A 19949-nucleotide genomic window follows, 5' to 3' on the forward strand; every position below is an offset into this window, starting at 1 on the left:
GGGGGCTCTGACCTCAACACAGCTTCTCTAACCCTGTGCTGTCTCTGGAGTGGGCCGCCAAGCCTGACAGACTGGTATGACCTCTGACCTCAACACAGCTTCTCTAACCCTGTGCTGTCTCTGGAGTGGGCCGCCAAGCCTGACAGACTGGTATGACCTCTGACCTCAACACAGCTTCTCTAACCCTGTGCTGTCTCTGGAGTGGGCCGCCAAGCCTGACAGACTGGTATGACCTCTGACCTCAACACAGCTTCTCTAACCCTGTGCTGTCTCTGGAGTGGGCCGCCAAGCCTGACAGACTGGTATGACCTCTGACCTCAACACAGCACATCAGGGTTATGATGTTCATTAGGGTACATCATAGCAAAAACAAACATTTCTTATTGGATAAGTCCCAGTTGTCCCTTCCTGTTTCCGTCTGTTTACTTCCCATTGGGTGCCTTACGAACAGGTCAGGTCTATGTTTACATGAGGTAGTTATGGCGTCCTCAGTCCTCAGCACCCTGGTCTCTGACTGTTTGCAGGGTGAGGTGTGAAAGTGGAAACCCCCATCAGTAATACGGTCTTTGGTCTTGCGTCCTTTTTCTAGCTGTTACTGGGCAGTGGTGTGGGCACGGTGAGGCTGTACGACACGGAGGCTAAGAAGAACCTGTATGAGATGGCCATAGATGACACTCATCCACGGTAAGCTCAGTGCCTCTTATTCAGAGTGATTTGACAAAGCATCATGGTTGGAATAATGGATATCTGTAGCAGAAGTATTCATGTCTCATCAGAGGGGTGGATTCCCAGACACAGATTAAGCCTAGTCCTGGACAATAACAACAATTCTATGGAGATTCTCCATCTTAATATGTCTGGTAAACCACCCTGAGGAGGTTTAATAATGGAAGGCATTACTGTACTGTCTGGTGTCTCCTGTTCCTGTGTGGTGTTGTGTAGGATCCTGTCCCTAGCCTGTAGCCCCAGTGGGACGTCCTTTGTGTGTTCTGCAGCAGCACACGCTGGGCCTGGGCGCTCTGGGAGTGTGACAGAGACAGTACCACGGCTCCTCAATCCCCTCTCTGTCTCTGGACAGCTGCTGCTCTGGGACACCAAGACTGTCAAACAGCAGGTACTGCTGTAGGAAACACGTCACCCAAACACGTGTACTATGTCACCCGAACACGTGTACTATGTCACCCGAACAAGTGTACTATGTCACCCGAACACGTGTACAATGTCACCCAAACACGTGTATGATGTCACCCAAACACCCAAGTCCTTGTAGAGGAGGATCATTTCTATTATTTCTCTCATTCACCAGTGTTGCTTGCAGTTATAGTTTAAAGTTGATGGTATTTTTCTGAGATCAGGAACTTTATTTTGCTAAAACATTGTCGAAATGCATCACAGTTATATATACGTAAATATTATATTATAGATACAATTTCTAGATATGTACTATATATTATAGAAATCTGTTACATGTATACTCTACCCGTCTGAAGTTAAAGCCCTGTAGCCTCGTGTCTTTCCCCTCACCGAACCATGTGATATCTCCATGTCCTATCCCATCGTCCTTTAGCTTCAGTTCTCTCTGGAGCCTGGTCCAGTAGCCATCAACTGTACATCCTTCAACCACAACGGAAACCTACTGGTCACGGGAGCTGTTGACGGAGTAATTAGACTGTTCGGTAATGTATTTACTCTCACTCATTCTGTTGACTTGTGCTTCATGGATATTTGATGTGTGAGGTGAAATAGATGATGTGGGAACACTTCTCCTATGAATAGTCTATTCATAATGCATTATAATGCTTGACATACTGTAGGCACTAATAACTAGATCTCGGGAGTTGACATAGCTGACTGCAATGAGGTCTCTGAGTGAAGAGGAGGCTGTGAATATAGAATTACTAGAATGAAAAATGCCCCTCATTGACTTCAATGGAGATTGCTGTTCTAATAATAATATTTCTATGCGTGTTAACATGTGCCTCTATTTTCTCTCTGTCCTCCAGACGTGCATCACTATGGCTGTGCTATGAGCGGTTATAACATGTTCCTACCGCTCCTCCTCTTCAGACATCCAGCGCTATGATTGTACTATGAGCTGTTATAACATTTCTCTCTATTTTCCAGACATGCAGTGTTATGACTGTGCTATGAGCTGTTATAACATGTCTCTCTATTTTCCAGACATGCAGCATTATGACTGTGCTATGAGTTATAACATGTGCTTATCTCCCTATTCGCTCTAGACATGCAGCGTTATGACTGTGCTATGAGCTGTTATAACATGTGCTTATCTCCCTATTCGCTCTAGACATGCAGCGTTATGACTGTGCTATGAGCAGTTATAACGTGCTTATCTCCCTATTCTCTCTAGACATGCAGCGTTATGACTGTGCTATGAGCTGTTATAACATGTACTTATCTCCCTATTCGCTCTAGACATGCAGCGTTATGACTGTGCTATGAGCAGTTATAACATGTGCTTATCTCCCTATTCTCTCTAGACATGCAGCGTTATGACTGTGCTATGAGCAGTTATAACATGTGCTTATCTCCCTATTCTCTCTAGACATGCAGCGTTATGACTGTGCTATGAGCTGGAGGGCCCACGATGGCGAGGTGTACAGTGTTGAGTTCAGCTATGATGAGAATACCGTGTTCAGTATCGGAGAGGACGGCAAGGTAACTGAACTCAGGTCATAAGACAGTAGTAACATGCTACTAACACGGTTGTTTAAAAAAAAAATATATATATAAATAAAAGTTAAATATATATATATATATATATATATATATATATATATATATATATATATATATATATATTTAACTTTTATTTAACTAGACAAGTCAGTTAAGAACAAATTCTTATTTACAATGACGGCCTACACCGGCAAAACCCGGACGACGCTGGGCCAATTTTGCACCGCCCTATGGGACTCCCAATCACAGGCAGTTGTGATACAACCTGAATTCGAACCAGGGTGTAGCATGGTAGTAAGACTGTAGTAACATGGTAGTAACATGGTAGTGAGACTGTAGTAACATGGTAGTGAGACTGTAGTAACATGGTAGTGAGACTAGTAACATGGTAGTGAGACTGTAGTAACACGTAGTGAGACTAGTAACATGGTAGTAACATGGTAGTGAGACTGTAGTAACATGGTAGTGAGACTGTAGTAACATGGTAGTGAGACTGTAGTAACATGGTAGTGAGACTGTAGTAACATGGTAGTGAGACTGTAGTAACATGGTAGTGAGACTATAGTAACATGGTAGTAACATGGTAGTGAGACTGTAGTAACATGGTAGTGAGACTGTAGTAACATGGTAGTGAGACTGTAGTAACATGGTAGTAACATTGTAGTGAGACTGTAGTAACATGGTAGTGAGACTGTAGTAACATGGTAGTGAGACTGTAGTAACATGGTAGTGAGACTGTAGTAACATGGTAGTGAGACTGTAGTAACATGGTAGTAACATGGTAGTGAGACTGTAGTAACATGGTAGTGAGACTGTAGTAACATGGTAGTGAGACTGTAGTAACATGGTAGTGAGACTGTAGTAACATGGTAGTGAGACTGTAGTAACATGGTAGTAACATGGTAGTGAGACTGTAGTAACATGGTAGTGAGACTGTAGTAACATAGTAGTAACATGGTAGTGAGACTGTAGTAACATGGTAGTAACATGGTAGTAACATGGTAGTGAGACTGTAGTAACATTGTAGTGAGACTGTAGTAACATGGTAGTGAGACTGTAGTAACATGGTAGTAACATTGTAGTGAGACTGTAGTAACATGGTAGTAACATTGTAGTGAGACTGTAGTAACATGGTAGTAACATTGTAGTGAGACTGTAGTAACATGGTAGTGAGACTGTAGTAACATGGTAGTAACATTGTAGTGAGACTGTAGTAACATGGTAGTAACATTGTAGTGAGACTGTAGTAACATGGTAGTAACATTGTAGTGAGACTGTAGTAACATGGTAGTAACATTGTAGTGAGACTGTAGTAACATGGTAGTGAGACTGTAGTAACATGGTAGTAACATTGTAGTGAGACTGTAGTAACATGGTAGTAACATTGTAGTGAGACTGTAGTAACATGGTAGTAACATTGTAGTGAGACTGTAGTAACATGGTAGTAACATTGTAGTGAGACTGTAGTAACATGGTAGTAACATTGTAGTGAGACTGTAGTAACATGGTAGTAACATGGTAGTGAGACTGTAGTAACATGGTAGTAACATTGTAGTGAGACTGTAGTAACATGGTAGTAACATGGTAGTGAGACTGTAGTAACATGGTAGTGAGACTGTAGTAACATGGTAGTGAGACTGTAGTAACATGGTAGTAACATGGTAGTGAGACTGTAGTAACATGGTAGTGAGACTGTAGTAACATGGTAGTGAGACTGTAGTAACATTGTAGTGAGACTGTAGTAACATTGTAGTGAGACTGTAGTAACATGGTAGTGAGACTGTAGTAACATGGTAGTGAGACTGTAGTAACATGGTAGTAACATGGTAGTGAGACTGTAGTAACATGGTAGTGAGACTGTAGTAACATGGTAGTGAGACTGTAGTAACATGGTAGTAACATGGTAGTGAGACTGTAGTAACATGGTAGTGAGACTGTAGTAACATGGTAGTGAGACTGTAGTAACATGGTAGTGAGACTGTAGTTACACGGTAGTGAGACTGTAGTTACACGGTAGTAACACGGTAGTGAGACTGTAGTAACATGGTAGTGAGACTGTAGTAACATGGTAGTGAGACTGTAGTAACATGGTAGTGAGACTGTAGTAACATTGTAGTGAGACTGTAGTAACATGGTAGTGAGACTGTAGTAACATGGTAGTAACATTGTAGTGAGACTGTAGTAACATTGTAGTGAGACTGTAGTAACATGGTAGTAACATGGTAGTGAGACTGTAGTAACATTGTGAGCCTGTAGTAACATGGTAGTAACATGGTAGTGAGACTGTAGTAACATTGTAGTGAGACTGTAGTAACATGGTAGTGAGACTAGTAACATGGTAGTAACATGGTAGTGAGATTGTAGTAACATGGTAGTGAGACTGTAGTAACATGGTAGTGAGACTGTAGTAACATGGTAGTAACATGGTAGTGAGACTGTAGTAACATGGTAGTAACATGGTAGTGAGACTGTAGTAACATGGTAGTGAGACTATAGTAACACGGTAGTGAGACTGTAGTAACATGGTAGTAACACGGTAGTGAGACTGTAGTAACATGGTAGTAACACGGTAGTGAGACTGTAGTAACATGGTAGTGAGACTATAGTAACACGGTAGTGAGACTGTAGTAACATGGTAGTAACACGGTAGTGAGACTGTAGTAACATGGTAGTAACACGGTAGTGAGACTGTAGTAACATGGTAGTGAGACTATAGTAACATGGTAGTGAGACTGTAGTAACATGGTAGTAACATGGTAGTGAGACTGTAGTAACATGGTAGTGAGACTGTAGTAACATGGTAGTGAGACTAGTAACATGGTAGTGAGCCTGTAGTAACATGGTAGTAACATAATAGTGAGCCTGTAGTAACATGGTAGTAACATGGTAGTCAGGTGGTGAGACTGTAGTAACATGGTAGGTGGTAGTGAGACTAGTAACATGGTAGTAACATGGTAGTGAGACTAGTAACATGGTAGTAACATGGTAGTGAGACTGTAGTTACACGGTAGTGAGACTGTAGTAACATGGTAGTAACACGGTAGTGAGACTGTAGTAACATGGTAGTGAGACTGTAGTAACATGGTAGTGAGACTGTAGTAACATGGTAGTGAGACTGTAGTAACATGGTAGTGAGACTGTAGTAACATTGTAGTGAGACTGTAGTAACATGGTAGTAACATGGTAGTGAGACTGTAGTAACATGGTAGTGAGACTGTAGTAACATTGTAGTGAGACTGTAGTAACATGGTAGTGAGACTGTAGTAACATTGTAGTGAGACTGTAGTAACATGGTAGTAACATGGTAGTGAGACTAGTAACATGGTAGTAACATGGTAGTGAGATTGTAGTAACATGGTAGTGAGACTGTAGTAACATGGTAGTGAGACTGTAGTAACATGGTAGTAACATGGTAGTGAGACTAGTAACATGGTAGTAACATGGTAGTGAGATTGTAGTAACATGGTAGTGAGACTGTAGTAACATGGTAGTGAGACTGTAGTAACATGGTAGTAACATGGTAGTGAGACTGTAGTAACATGGTAGTAACATGGTAGTGAGACTGTAGTAACATGGTAGTGAGACTATAGTAACACGGTAGTGAGACTGTAGTAACATGGTAGTAACACGGTAGTGAGACTGTAGTAACATGGTAGTAACACGGTAGTGAGACTGTAGTAACATGGTAGTGAGACTATAGTAACATGGTAGTGAGACTATAGTAACACGGTAGTGAGACTGTAGTAACATGGTAGTAACATGGTAGTAACACGGTAGTGAGACTGTAGTAACATGGTAGTGAGACTATAGTAACATGGTAGTGAGACTGTAGTAACATGGTAGTAACATGGTAGTGAGACTGTAGTAACATGGTAGTGAGACTGTAGTAACATGGTAGTGAGACTAGTAACATGGTAGTGAGCCTGTAGTAACATGGTAGTAACATAATAGTGAGCCTGTAGTAACATGGTAGTAACATGGTAGTCAGGTGGTGAGACTGTAGTAACATGGTAGGTGGTAGTGAGACTAGTAACATGGTAGTAACATGGTAGTGAGACTAGTAACATGGTAGTAACATGGTAGTGAGACTAGTAACATGGTAGTAACATGGTAGTGAGACTGTAGTAACATGGTAGTAACATGGTAGTGAGACTGTAGTAACATGATAATAACATAGTAGTGAGACTGTAGTAACATGGTAGTGAGACGGTAGTAACATGGTAGTAACACGGTAGTGAGACTGTAGTAACATGGTAGTAACATGGTAGTGAGACTGTAGTAACATGGTAGTGAGACTGTAGTAACATGGTAGTGAGACTGTAGTAACATGGTAGTGAGACTGTAGTAACATGGTAGTGAGACTGTAGTAACATGGTAGTGAGACTGTAGTAACATGGTAGGTAGACTGTAGTAACATGGTAGTGAGACGGTAGTAACATGGTAGTGAGACGGTAGTGAGACTGTAGTAACATGGTAGTGAGACGGTAGTAACATGGTAGTAACATGGTAGTGAGATTGTAGTAACATGGTAGTGAGACTGTAGTAACATGGTAGTGAGACTGTAGTAACATGGTAGTAACATGGTAGTGAGATTGTAGTAACATGGTAGTGAGACTGTAGTAACATGGTAGTAACATGGTAGTGAGACTGTAGTAACATGGTAGTGAGACTGTAGTAACATGGTAGTAACACGGTAGTGAGACTGTAGTAACATGGTAGTAACATGGTAGTAACATGGTAGTGAGACTGTAGTAACATGGTAGTGAGACTGTAGTAACATGGTAGTGAGACTGTAGTAACATGGTAGTGAGACTGTAGTAACATGGTAGTGAGACTGTAGTAACATGGTAGTAACATGGTAGTAACATGGTAGTGAGACTGTAGTAACATGGTAGTGAGACTGTAGTAACATGGTAGTGAGACTGTAGTAACATGGTAGTGAGACTGTAGTAACATGGTAGTAACATTGTAGTGAGACTGTAGTAACATGGTAGTGAGACTGTAGTAACATGGTAGTAACATGGTAGTGAGATTGTAGTAACATGGTAGTGAGACTGTAGTAACATGGTAGTGAGACTGTAGTAACATGGTAGTAACATGGTAGTGAGATTGTAGTAACATGGTAGTGAGACTGTAGTAACATGGTAGTAACATGGTAGTGAGACTGTAGTAACATGGTAGTGAGACTGTAGTAACATGGTAGTAACATGGTAGTGAGATTGTAGTAACATGGTAGTGAGACTGTAGTAACATGGTAGTAACACGGTAGTGAGACTGTAGTAACATGGTAGTGAGACTAGTAACATGGTAGTAACATGGTAGTGAGACTGTAGTAACATGGTAGTGAGACTGTAGTAACATGGTAGTGAGACTGTAGTAACATTGTAGTGAGACTGTAGTAACATGGTAGTGAGACTGTAGTAACATGGTAGTGAGATTGTAGTAACATGGTAGTGAGACTGTAGTAACATGGTAGTGAGACTGTAGTAACATGGTAGTGAGACTGTAGTAACATGGTAGTGAGACTGTAGTAACATGGTAGTGAGACTGTAGTAACATGGTAGTGAGACTGTAGTAACATGGTAGTGAGACTATAGTAACATGGTAGTGAGACTGTAGTAACATGGTAGTGAGACTGTAGTAACATGGTAGTGAGACTGTAGTAACATGGTAGTGAGACTGTAGTAACATGGTAGTGAGATTGTAGTAACATGGTAGTGAGACTGTAGTAACATGGTAGTGAGACTAGTAACATGGTAGTAACATGGTAGTGAGACTATAGTAACATGGTAGTGAGACTGTAGTAACATGGTAGTGAGACTGTAGTAACATGGTAGTAACATTGTAGTGAGACTGTAGTAACATGGTAGTAACATGGTAGTGAGACTGTAGTAACATGGTAGTGAGACTGTAGTAACATGGTAGTGAGACTGTAGTAACATGGTAGTAACATGGTAGTGAGACTGTAGTAACATGGTAGTGAGACTGTAGTAACATGGTAGTGAGACTGTAGTAACATGGTAGTGAGACTGTAGTAACATGGTAGTGAGACTGTAGTAACATTGTAGTGAGACTGTAGTAACATTGTAGTGAGACTGTAGTAACATTGTAGTGAGACTGTAGTAACATGGTAGTAACATGGTAGTGAGACTGTAGTAACATGGTAGTGAGCCTTTAGTAACATGGTAGTAACATGGTAGTGAGCCTGTAGTAACATGGTAGTAACATTGTAGTGAGACTGTAGTAACATGGTAGTGAGACTGTAGTAACATGGTAGTGAGACTGTAGTAACATGGTAGTGAGACTGTAGTAACATTGTAGTGAGACTGTAGTAACATGGTAGTAACATTGTAGTGAGACTGTAGTAACATGGTAGTAACATTGTAGTGAGACTGTAGTAACATGGTAGTGAGCCTTTAGTAACATGGTAGTAACATGGTAGTGAGCCTGTAGTAACATGGTAGTAACATTGTAGTGAGACTGTAGTAACATGGTAGTGAGACTGTGGTAACATGGTAGTAACATGGTAGTGAGACTGTAGTAACATGGTAGTAACACGGTAGTGAGACTGTAGTAACATGGTAGTGAGACTGTAGTAACATGGTAGTGAGACTGTAGTAACATGGTAGTAACATGGTAGTGAGACTGTAGTAACATGGTAGTGAGACTGTAGTAACATGGTAGTGAGACTGTAGTAACATGGTAGTGAGACTGTAGTAACATGGTAGTAACATAGTAGTGAGACTGTAGTAACATGGTAGTCATGGTAATCCCTGTAATTACATCTGTTCCAGTTTATCCAGTGGAACATCCACCGGTGTGGAGTGAAGCAGTCAGAGAACTCCCTGCCCCAGGATGCCACGGGGCCCTTTGTCCTGTCTGGCTACAGTGGGTACAAGCAGGTCCAGGTGCCACGTGGACGGCTGTTCGCCTTCGACTCCGAGGGACAACATGTCCTCACCTGCTCCAACAACGGAGGACTCATCTACAGGGTAAGGCTGCTTCGAGGTTTTTTTAATTAACCGTTTCCTAGTTTTCTTTTTTGTTTGCGTCCCAAATGGAACCCTTTTTCCTTTATAGGGCACTACTTTTGACCAGGACCCATAGGGGTAGTAGTGTACTATGTAGGGAATAGGGTGTCATTTAGGACAAAAATTACGAAATGTTTAATAAAACCTAAGGTAAGGCTGTTTTAGAGCAATGACTCTCAAACCTCTCCTCAAGGACCCCTCTCCTCAAAGATGTTTCACAATTTTGTGTTGTAGCCCTGAACTAGCTCACATGACTGACAAGGGCTTGATGATTAGTTGACAAGTTGAATCAGGTATGCCAGCTCTGGAAAACATCAAATACATGGAACAGCTGAAGGTCCCCAAGGAAAGGTTTGAGAACAACAACAATTATTATTATTTAAAATAAATATTTTCGTAATTTTTATGCATGTATGTAGATACAAAAACAGTTCGGGAGATGTGGAGGAGATGAGGTCAGAAGGTGCTTTGCAAGGGTGGGCCCTGCTCTTCTGTGGTGTATTCCCTTGGAACCAAACGGAAGCAAACGGGGAGTAAACGTTTTTCATTGCGAAACTTTTTGCTACAGAAACAGACTAATGAATACACCCCTTGGCCGTAGCATATTGAACCACAGCTACACTACTAGTCCACATTGAGCCACAGCTACACTACTAGTCCACATTGAGCCACAGCTACACTACTAGTCCACATTGAGCCACAGCTACATTACTAGTCCACATTGAGCCACAGCTACACTACTAGTCCACATTGAGCCACAGCTACATTACTAGTCCACATTGAGCCACAGCTACATTACTAGTCCACATTGAGCCACAGCTACACTACTAGTCCACATTGAACCACAGCTACACTACTAGTCCACATTGAGCCACAGCTACATTACTAGTCCACATTGAGCCACAGCTACATTACTAGTCCACATTGAGCCACAGCTACATTACTAGTCCACATTGAGCCACAGCTACATTACTAGTCCACATTGAGCCACAGCTACATTACTAGTCCACATTGAGCCACAGCTACATTACTAGTTCCACATTGAGCCACAGCTACATTACTAGTCCACATTGAGCCACAGCTACACTACTAGTCCACATTGAACCACAGCTACACTACTAGTCCACATTGAGCCACAGCTACATTACTAGTCCACATTGAGCCACAGCTACATTACTAGTCCACATTGAGCCACAGCTACACTACTAGTCTATATTGAGCCACAGCTACATTACTAGTCCACATTGAGCCACAGCTACACTACTAGTCCACATTGAACCACAGCTACACTACTAGTCTACATTGAGCCACAGCTACATTACTAGTCCACATTGAGCCACAGCTACACTACTAGTCCACATTGAGCCACAGCTACACTACTAGTCCACATTGAGCCACAGCTACATTACTAGTCCACATTGAACCACAGCTACACTACTAGTCCACATTGAGCCACAGCTACATTACTAGTCCACATTGAGCCACAGCTACATTACTAGTCCACATTGAGCCACAGCTACATTACTAGTCCACATTGAGCCACAGCTACATTACTAGTCCACATTGAGCCACAGCTACACTACTAGTCCACATTGAACCACAGCTACACTACTAGTCCACATTGAGCCACAGCTACACTACTAGTCCACATTGAGCCACAGCTACATTACTAGTCCACATTGAGCCACAGCTACATTACTAGTCCACATTGAGCCACAGCTACACTACTAGTCTATATTGAGCCACAGCTACATTACTAGTCCACATTGAGCCACAGCTACACTACTAGTCCACATTGAACCACAGCTACACTACTAGTCTACATTGAGCCACAGCTACATTACTAGTCCACATTGAGCCACAGCTACACTACTAGTCCACATTGAGCCACAGCTACACTACTAGTCCACATTGAGCCACAGCTACATTACTAGTCCACATTGAACCACAGCTACACTACTAGTCCACATTGAGCCACAGCTACATTACTAGTCCACATTGAGCCACAGCTACATTACTAGTCCACATTGAGCCACAGCTACATTACTAGTCCACATTGAGCCACAGCTACATTACTAGTCCACATTGAGCCACAGCTACATTACTAGTCCACATTGAGCCACAGCTACACTACTAGTCCACATTGAGCCACAGCTACATTACTAGTCTACATTGAGCCACAGCTACATTACTAGTCCACATTGAGCCACAGCTACACTACTAGTCCACATTGAACCACAGCTACACTACTAGTCCACATTGAGCCACAGCTACACTACTAGTCCACATTGAGCCACAGCTACATTACTAGTCCACATTGAGCCACAGCTACATTACTAGTCCACATTGAGCCACAGCTACATTACTAGTCCACATTGAGCCACAGCTACATTACTAGTTCCACATTGAGCCACAGCTACATTACTAGTCCACATTGAGCCACAGCTACACTACTAGTCCACATTGAGCCACAGCTACACTACTAGTCCACATTGAGCCACAGCTACACTACTAGTCCACATTGAGCCACAGCTACACTACTAGTCCACATTGAACCACAGCTACACTACTAGTAATGTAGCTGTGGACTAGTCAGGACTAATCAGGACTTTCCATAAAAGAAGTTTGACATGTAACAGTCTCATTTACTTCACTTAGTCATTTTCAGGAATTTCTTGGGGATGAATGATTAACCAGAATTTCGTATTTGTAATTATTATGGGTCCCCATTAGTTCCTGCCAAGGCAGCAGCTACTCTTCCTGGGGTTTATTATGGGTCCCCATTAGTTCCTGCCAAGGCAGCAGCTACTCTTCCTGGGGTTTATTATGGGTCCCCATTAGTTCCTGCCAAGGCAGCAGCTACTCTTCCTGGGGTTTATTATGGGTCCCCATTAGTTCCTGCCAAGGCAGCAGCTACTCTTCCTGGGGTTTATTATGGGTCCCCATTAGTTCCTGCCAAGGCAGCAGCTACTCTTCCTGGGGTTTATTATGGGTCCCCATTAGTTCCTGCCAAGGCAGCAGCTACTCTTCCTGGGGTTTATTATGGATCCCCATTAGTTCCTGCCAAGGCAGCGGCTACTCTTCCTGGGGTTTATTATGGATCCCCATTAATTCCTGCCAAGGCAGCAGCTACTCTTCCTGGGGTTTATTATCGATCACCATTAGTTCCTGCCAAGGCAGCAGCTATTCTTCCTGTGGTTTATTATGGATCCCCATTAGTTCCTGCCAAGGCAGCAGCTACTCTTCCTGGGGTTTATTATCGATCACCATTAGTTCCTGCCAAGGCAGCAGCTACTCTTCCTGGGGTTTATTATGGATCCCCATTAGTTCCTGCCAAGGCAGCAGCTACTCTTCCTGGGGTTTATTATCGATCACCATTAGTTCCTGCCAAGGCAGCAGCTATTCTTCCTGTGGTTTATTATGGATCCCCATTAGTTCCTGTTGCCAAGGCAGCAGCTACTCTTCCTGTGGTTTATTATGGATCCCCATTAGTTCCTGTTGCCAAGGCAGCAGCTACTCTTCCTGGGGTTTATTATCGATCACCATTAGTTCCTGCCAAGGCAGCAGCTATTCTTCCTGTGGTTTATTATGGATCCCCATTAGTTCCTGTTGCCAATGCAGCAGCTACTCTTCCTGGGGTTTATTATGGATCCCCATTAGTTCCTGCCAAGGCAGCAGCTATTCTTCCTGGGGTTTATTATGGATCCCCATTAGTTCCTGTTGCCAAGGCAGCAGCTACTCTTCCTGTGGTTTATTATGGATCCCCATTAGTTCCTGTTGCCAAGGCAGCAGCTACTCTTCCTGGGGTTTATTATCGATCACCATTAGTTCCTGCCAAGGCAGCAGCTATTCTTCCTGTGGTGTATTATGGATCCCCATTAGTTCCTGTTGCCAAGGCAGCGGCTACTCTTCCTGGGGTTTATTATGGATCCCCATTAGTTCCTGCCAAGGCAGCAGCTACTCTTCCTGGGGTTTATTATGGATCCCCATTAGTTCCTGCCAAGGCAGCAGCTATTCTTCCTGTGGTTTATTATGGATCCCCATTAGTTCCTGTTGCCAAGGCAGCAGCTATTCTTCCTGGGGTTTATTATGGATCCCCATTAGTTCATGTTGCCAAGGCAGCAGCTACTCTTCCTGGGGTTTATTATGGATCCCCATTAGTTCCTGTTGCCAAGGCAGCAGCTACTCTTCCTGGGGTCCAGCAACATTAAGGCAGTTATATAAAATTTTAAATATTACATGACGTTACATTTCATAACACTTTTCACAACACATTAAGTGTGTTCCCTCAGGCCATTACACTACTACCACATATCTACAATACAACATCCATGTGTACCTGTATGTGTCTCTTCACAGTCCCGCTGTTCCATAAGGTGTATTTTCTTCTGTTTTTTACATCTGATTCTACTGCTGGCATCAGTTACCTGATGTGGAATAGAGTTCCATGTAGTCATGGCTCTATTTGGTACTGTGTGCCTCCCATAGTCACTTTGAGCCATGAGAGGTTGACATGTCATTAATGTTAGCTCTCCGTGTACATTTAAGGGCCAACCATGCTGCCCTGTTCTGAGCCAATTGTAATTTTCCAAGGTCCCTCTTTGTGGCACCAGACCACACGACAGAACAGTAGTCCAGGTGCGACAAAACTAGGGCCTGTAGGACCTGCCTTGTTTATAGTGTTGTTAAGAAGGTAGAAACTAGGGCCTGTAGGACCTGCCTTGTTGATAGTGTTGTTAAGAAGGTAGAAACTAGGGCCTGTAGGACATGCCTTGTTGATAGTGTTGTTAAGAAGGTAGAAACTAGGGCCTGTAGGACCTGCCTTGTTGATTGTGTTGTTAAGAAGGTAGAAACTAGGGCCTGTAGGACCTGCCTTGTTGATAGTGCTGTTAAGAAGGTAGAAACTAGGGCCTGTAGGACCTGCCTTGTTGATAGTGTTGTTAAGAAGGTAGAAACTAGGGCCTGTAGGACCTGCCTTGTTGATAGTGTTGTTAAGAAGGTAGAAACTAGGGCCTGTAGGACCTGCCTTGTTGATAGTGTTGTTAAGAAGGTAGAAACTAGGGCCTGTAGGACCTGCCTTGTTGATAGTGTTGTTAAGAAGGTAGAAACTAGGGCCTGTAGGACCTGCCTTGTTGATAGTGTTGTTAAGAAGGTAGAAACTAGGGCCTGTAGGACCTGCCTTGTTGATAGTGTTGTTAAGAAGGTAGAAACTAGGGCCTGTAGGACCTGCCTTGTTGATAGTGTTGTTAAGAAGGTAGAAACTAGAGCCTGTAGGACCTGCCTTGTTAATAGTGTTGTTAAGAAGGCAGAAACTAGGGCCTGTAGGACCTGCCTTGTTGATAGTGCTGTTAAGAAGGTAGAAACTAGGGCCTGTAGGACCTGCCTTGTTGATAGTGTTGTTAAGAAGGTAGAAACTAGGGCCTGTAGGACCTGCCTTGTTGATAGTGTTGTTAAGAAGGTAGAAACTAGGGCCTGTAGGACCTGCCTTGTTGATAGTGTTGTTACGAAGGTAGAAACTAGGGCCTGTAGGACCTGCCTTGTTGATAGTGTTGTTAAGAAGGTAGAAACTAGGGCCTGTAGGACCTGCCTTGTTGATAGTGTTGTTAAGAAGGTAGAAACTAGGGCCTGTAGGACCTGTCTTGTTGATAGTGTTGTTAAGAAGGTAGAAACTAGGGCCTGTAGGACCTGCCTTGTTGATCGTGTTGTTAAGAAGGCAGAGCATTGCTTTATTACAGACAGACTTCTCCCCATCTTAGCTACTGTTGTACCAATATGTTTTGACCATGACAATTTACAATCCAGGGTTACTCCAAACAGTTTAGTCACCTCAACTTGCTCCATTTCCACATTATTCATTACAAGATTTAGTTGAGGTTTAGGTAATGATTTGTCCCAAATACAATGTTTTTAGTTTATGAAATATTTATGACTAACTTATTCCTTGCCACCAATTCTGAAACTAACTGCAGCTCTTTGTTAAGTGTTGCAGTCATTTCAGTCACTGTAGTAGCTGACGTGTATAGTGTTGAGTCATCCACGTACATAGCCACTCTGGCTTTACTCAGTCAGTGGCATGTCGTTAGTAAAAATTGTAGTAAGGGGCCCTGGATTATGTTGGAGAGGCTTCCATTAAAGAACACCCTCTGTGTTCTGTTAGACAGGTAAATCTTTATCCACAATATAGCAGGGGGTGTAAAGCCATAACATATACGTTTTTCCATCAGCGTACTATGATCGATAATGTCAAAAGCTACACTGAAGTCTAACAAAACAGCTCCCACAATCTTTTTATCATACATTTCTCTCAGCCAATCATCAGTCATTTGTGTAAGTGCTGTGCTTGTTGAATGTCTTTCCCTATAACCGTGCTGAAAGTCTGTTGTCAATTTGTTTACAGTAAAATAACATTGTATCTGGTCAATTATCTCCAAATGTTTACTAAGGATAGGTAAGAGGCTGATTGGTCAGCTATTTGAGCCAGTAAAGGGGGCTTTACTATTTTCCTTTTTTAACTTTCGCTTCCCTCCAGGCCTGTGGGCACACCCTTTCTAGGAGGCTTAGATTGAAGATGTGGCAATATTGTCTGCTATTATCCTCAGTAATTTTCCATCCAAGTAGTCAGACCCCGGTGGCTTGATAGACAACAATACAAAAAAAAAAAAAACACTACTTCCTCACTCACTTTACGGAATTCAAAACTACAATGGTTGTCTTTCATAATTTGGTCAGATATACTTGGATGTGTAGTGTCAGAGTTTGTTGCTGGCATGTCATACCTAAGTTTGCTAATCTTGCCAATGAACAAAATCATTAAAGTAATTGGCAATATCAGTGGGTTTTGTGATGAATGAGCCATCTGATTCAATGAGTGAAGGAGCAGAGTTTGCCTTTTTGCCGAGAATTTAATTTAAGGTGCGCCAAAGCTTTTTTACCTTAATTCTTTATATAATTTATCTTTGTTTCATAGTAAAGTTTCTTCTTTTTTATTTAGTTTAGTCACATGATTTCTCACGTTGGCCAATCGGTTGTGCAGCCAGTTTTATTTGCCATTCCTTTTGCCTCATCCCTCTTAACCATACAATGTTTAAATTATTCATCAATCCACAAGGATTTAACAGTTTTAAAGGTAATTTTCTTAATGGGTGCGTGCTTATTAGCAACTGGAATAAGCTATTTCATAAATGTGTCAAGTGCAGCGTCTGGTTGCTCCTCATTACACACCACAGATCAACAAATATTCTTCACATCAACAACATAGGAATCACTACAAAACGTATTGTATGACCTCTTATACACTATATTAGGCCCAGCCTTTGGAACTTTGGTTTTCCTAGATATGGCTACTATATTGTGATCACTACATCCAATGGATTTGGATGCTGCTTTAAAGCAAATTTCTGTAGCATTAGTAAAGATGTGATCAATACATGTTGATTTCATTCCTGTGCTGTTTGTAACTACCCTGGTAGGTTGACTGATAACCTGAACCAGGTTGCAGGCACTGGTTACAGTTTGAAGCTTTATCTTGAGTGGGCAGCTTGATGAACGCCAGTCAATATTTAAATCACCCAGAAAATATACCTCTCTGTTGATATCACATACATTATCAAGCATTTCACACGTTATCCAGATACTGACTGTTAGCAGTTTGTGGTCTATAGCAGCTTCCCACAAGAACGGGCTTTAGGTGAGGCAGATGAACCTGTAGCCATATTACTTCAACAGTATTTAACATGAGATCCTCTCTAAGCTTTACAGGAATGTGGTTCTGAATATAAACGACAACACCTCCACCTTTGGCATTTCTGTCTTTTCTGTCGCTGTTATAATCATGTATTGCTACCACTGAATCATCAAAGGTATTATCTAAGTGAGTTTCAGAGATTGTCAGAATATGAATGTCATCTGTTACTAGCAAATTATTGATTTCATTAACCTTCTTAAGCTACATATGTTAATGTGGGCAATTGTTTTTTTTTTGCACTTTTCTGGGATGCTTGATTGTTTTCATTGCTTTACTGGGAAGCTTAGCAGAGGTAGACATGCTCATGTTATTTTTTGTTAGTGCAGGGTGAGCTGCACACAGTGGACTTCCTGCTTGGGCACACCACCTCAGTGATAACAGTATAAGTCTGGTTCATAGGCACATGATTACTGCATACAATAGCTATAGGATCGACAGAGGCATTCAGGGCAGTTAGAGGGACATAAATTAGGTTACTTACATTGTGTCTTCCAACACCCCCTGGGATAATGTACATTTGCTGAAGCATTGTGGCAACTCAGCGACACAACGGTAGAGATTAACTGAGCTGAAATTGGGTCATTTGATGAGTCATTGTATCAACGCAGCCTTCTAATGCTGTGAAAGGATCCAGGAACCCAAATGATTTGGGTGGATCCCGTCCTCCTTATAAAACAAGCTTTGTGTCCAGAAGGTATCAAAATGTTCACTAAATGTTCCACCCACGGAGCTGTAATAGTCTCGTAGCCAGTTACGGAGAGCTAAAAGTCTGCTGAACCGTTCAATGCCACCATTTAGGGAGGGCGCAGGGACAGATATTATGGGATGTTTGTTGGTGTCAAACAGAGACCCAATCAGTTCTTTAAAATCCATATTCAGCTGTTCTGAGCTGCCTTTCATAATGTCATTGAATCCCACATGAACTATGATCGACTACATTTTCTGATGCAGGTTTATAATGTTTGGGAGCAGCTTATTGATGTCCTGATGCAGGTTTATAATGTTTGGGAGCAGCTTATTGATGTCCTGTACTCGTGCTCCTGGATAGCACAACGTTTTTGCTCCAGGGACTGAGACATTTCTCACCATTGAACGGCCGGGGAAGGAGAAGTCCGCCCATTCCTGCCCCTCACACCTTTCATGGGCCCATGAGAAGCAGGATAGCATAGGCCCACAGCTCCCGGCGATAGGTCCAGACCTCCCACAGCAGGCAGTGTCCCGTCAGATCCAGAGAGAGGGAAAGGAGCCGAACTTGACGACGAATCCTCTGCTGGATTCAGCGTAGTTGGAGTCAGCTCAGCAATGAAGACGCAGGTAGATCCCAAGCTAACAGGCGAGCCACAAACAGGCAAATAACGGTGCAGTACAACTCGTCCTCGTCACGGATGGGCTATTGCAGCAGACGACCACACCGGGTTCCACTCCTATCAGCTAAAAACCTAGAAGAAGAGGCTCCAGTGGGCACACGATTACCAACACTGGACAATTGAGGAGAGGAAAAACATTACCTGGGCCGACGAATCCCGGTTCCTGTTGCGTCATGCGGATGGCAGAGTCCGGATTTGGCCTAAGCACTAAGCAGCGTGAGTCCATGGCCCCCATCCTGACTGGTGTCAACAGTACAGGCTGATGGCGGTGGTGTAATGGTGTGGAGAATGTTTTCCTTGCATACATTAGGTCCCTTGATACCATTTTAGCAACGTTTCCATTCCCCAAAGACTTCAAGCTGTTCTGGAGGCAAGTGGGGGCGGGGGTCCGACCTGGTACTAGATGGGTGCACCTAATACCTAATAAATTGGCCAGTGTATATTTCTACTATGAGTTTGAAATAATACTGTGAAATTGTAAAAATTATGATAATGCCCTTTTAGTGTAAGAGCTGTTTGAAAAGATCGGCTGAAATTTCTGCCTGTTTTGGTGGAATGGAGTTTTGGTAAATTAGTTAATAGACCAATAAGAAAGAGTTCCAAACCTCTTTGCCAATAACGACTCGTTTTCAGTTTTCCCCTCAACCAATAAGACCACTCCCAAACGGTCCTAGCAAATTTCTCTTTGCAAAGAAGCATTTTAATTGACAGTAAGGTACTTAATTGTTACCTAGAAATGATTTGATATTGAGATAAAAAAACGGCTGCAATTTGACTTTTTTAAAGATTGTAGGCGAGCCGTTATTAACATCCAAGAACCTTTATATGTTATGGTTAGAGGGAGACTGGCGCTGACAGCCAAAACAGCCATCAAAACGTCAGTCGATTCTCAATTTTATGATACGATTATAGAAACATAAATTCCTTTTACTTCCATATCACATCAAAATAATTTCACAAATGCAAAATATAAACTTACTATATGTACAGTTTTAACCAGGTTTATTTTTCTGACGTCTGTTACACACAGACGTTCGGAGCATGCTAGATCGGTGGTATCCAATTTTTCGAGCCTTGGGTCGCAGAGCTTCATGGGAGTTTTTTGAG

General features: G+C 42.4%; 1 protein-coding gene across 2 annotated transcripts in view; it reads left to right on the forward strand.

Moving 5' to 3' along the window:
• LOC120044906 (WD repeat-containing protein 91-like) overlaps positions 1–19949 on the forward strand; it is a 54733-nt gene that overhangs the window by 33198 nt on the left and 1586 nt on the right. The window contains exons 11-15 of one of the 2 annotated variants that reach the window (XM_038989636.1): positions 590–684; positions 943–1114; positions 1568–1676; positions 2567–2679; positions 9495–9692. In XM_038989636.1, coding sequence (XP_038845564.1) covers positions 590–684; positions 943–1114; positions 1568–1676; positions 2567–2679; positions 9495–9692 — 687 coding nt within the window. Of the gene's footprint in view, positions 1–589; positions 685–942; positions 1115–1567; positions 1677–2243; positions 2324–2566; positions 2680–9494; positions 9693–19949 lie in introns of those variants that run through there. The other variant, XM_038989637.1, reaches the window with a different exon arrangement.

This window comes from Salvelinus namaycush, chromosome 3 (genome assembly GCF_016432855.1).
Source record: "Salvelinus namaycush isolate Seneca chromosome 3, SaNama_1.0, whole genome shotgun sequence".
NCBI classification, from domain to species: domain Eukaryota; kingdom Metazoa; phylum Chordata; class Actinopteri; order Salmoniformes; family Salmonidae; genus Salvelinus; species Salvelinus namaycush.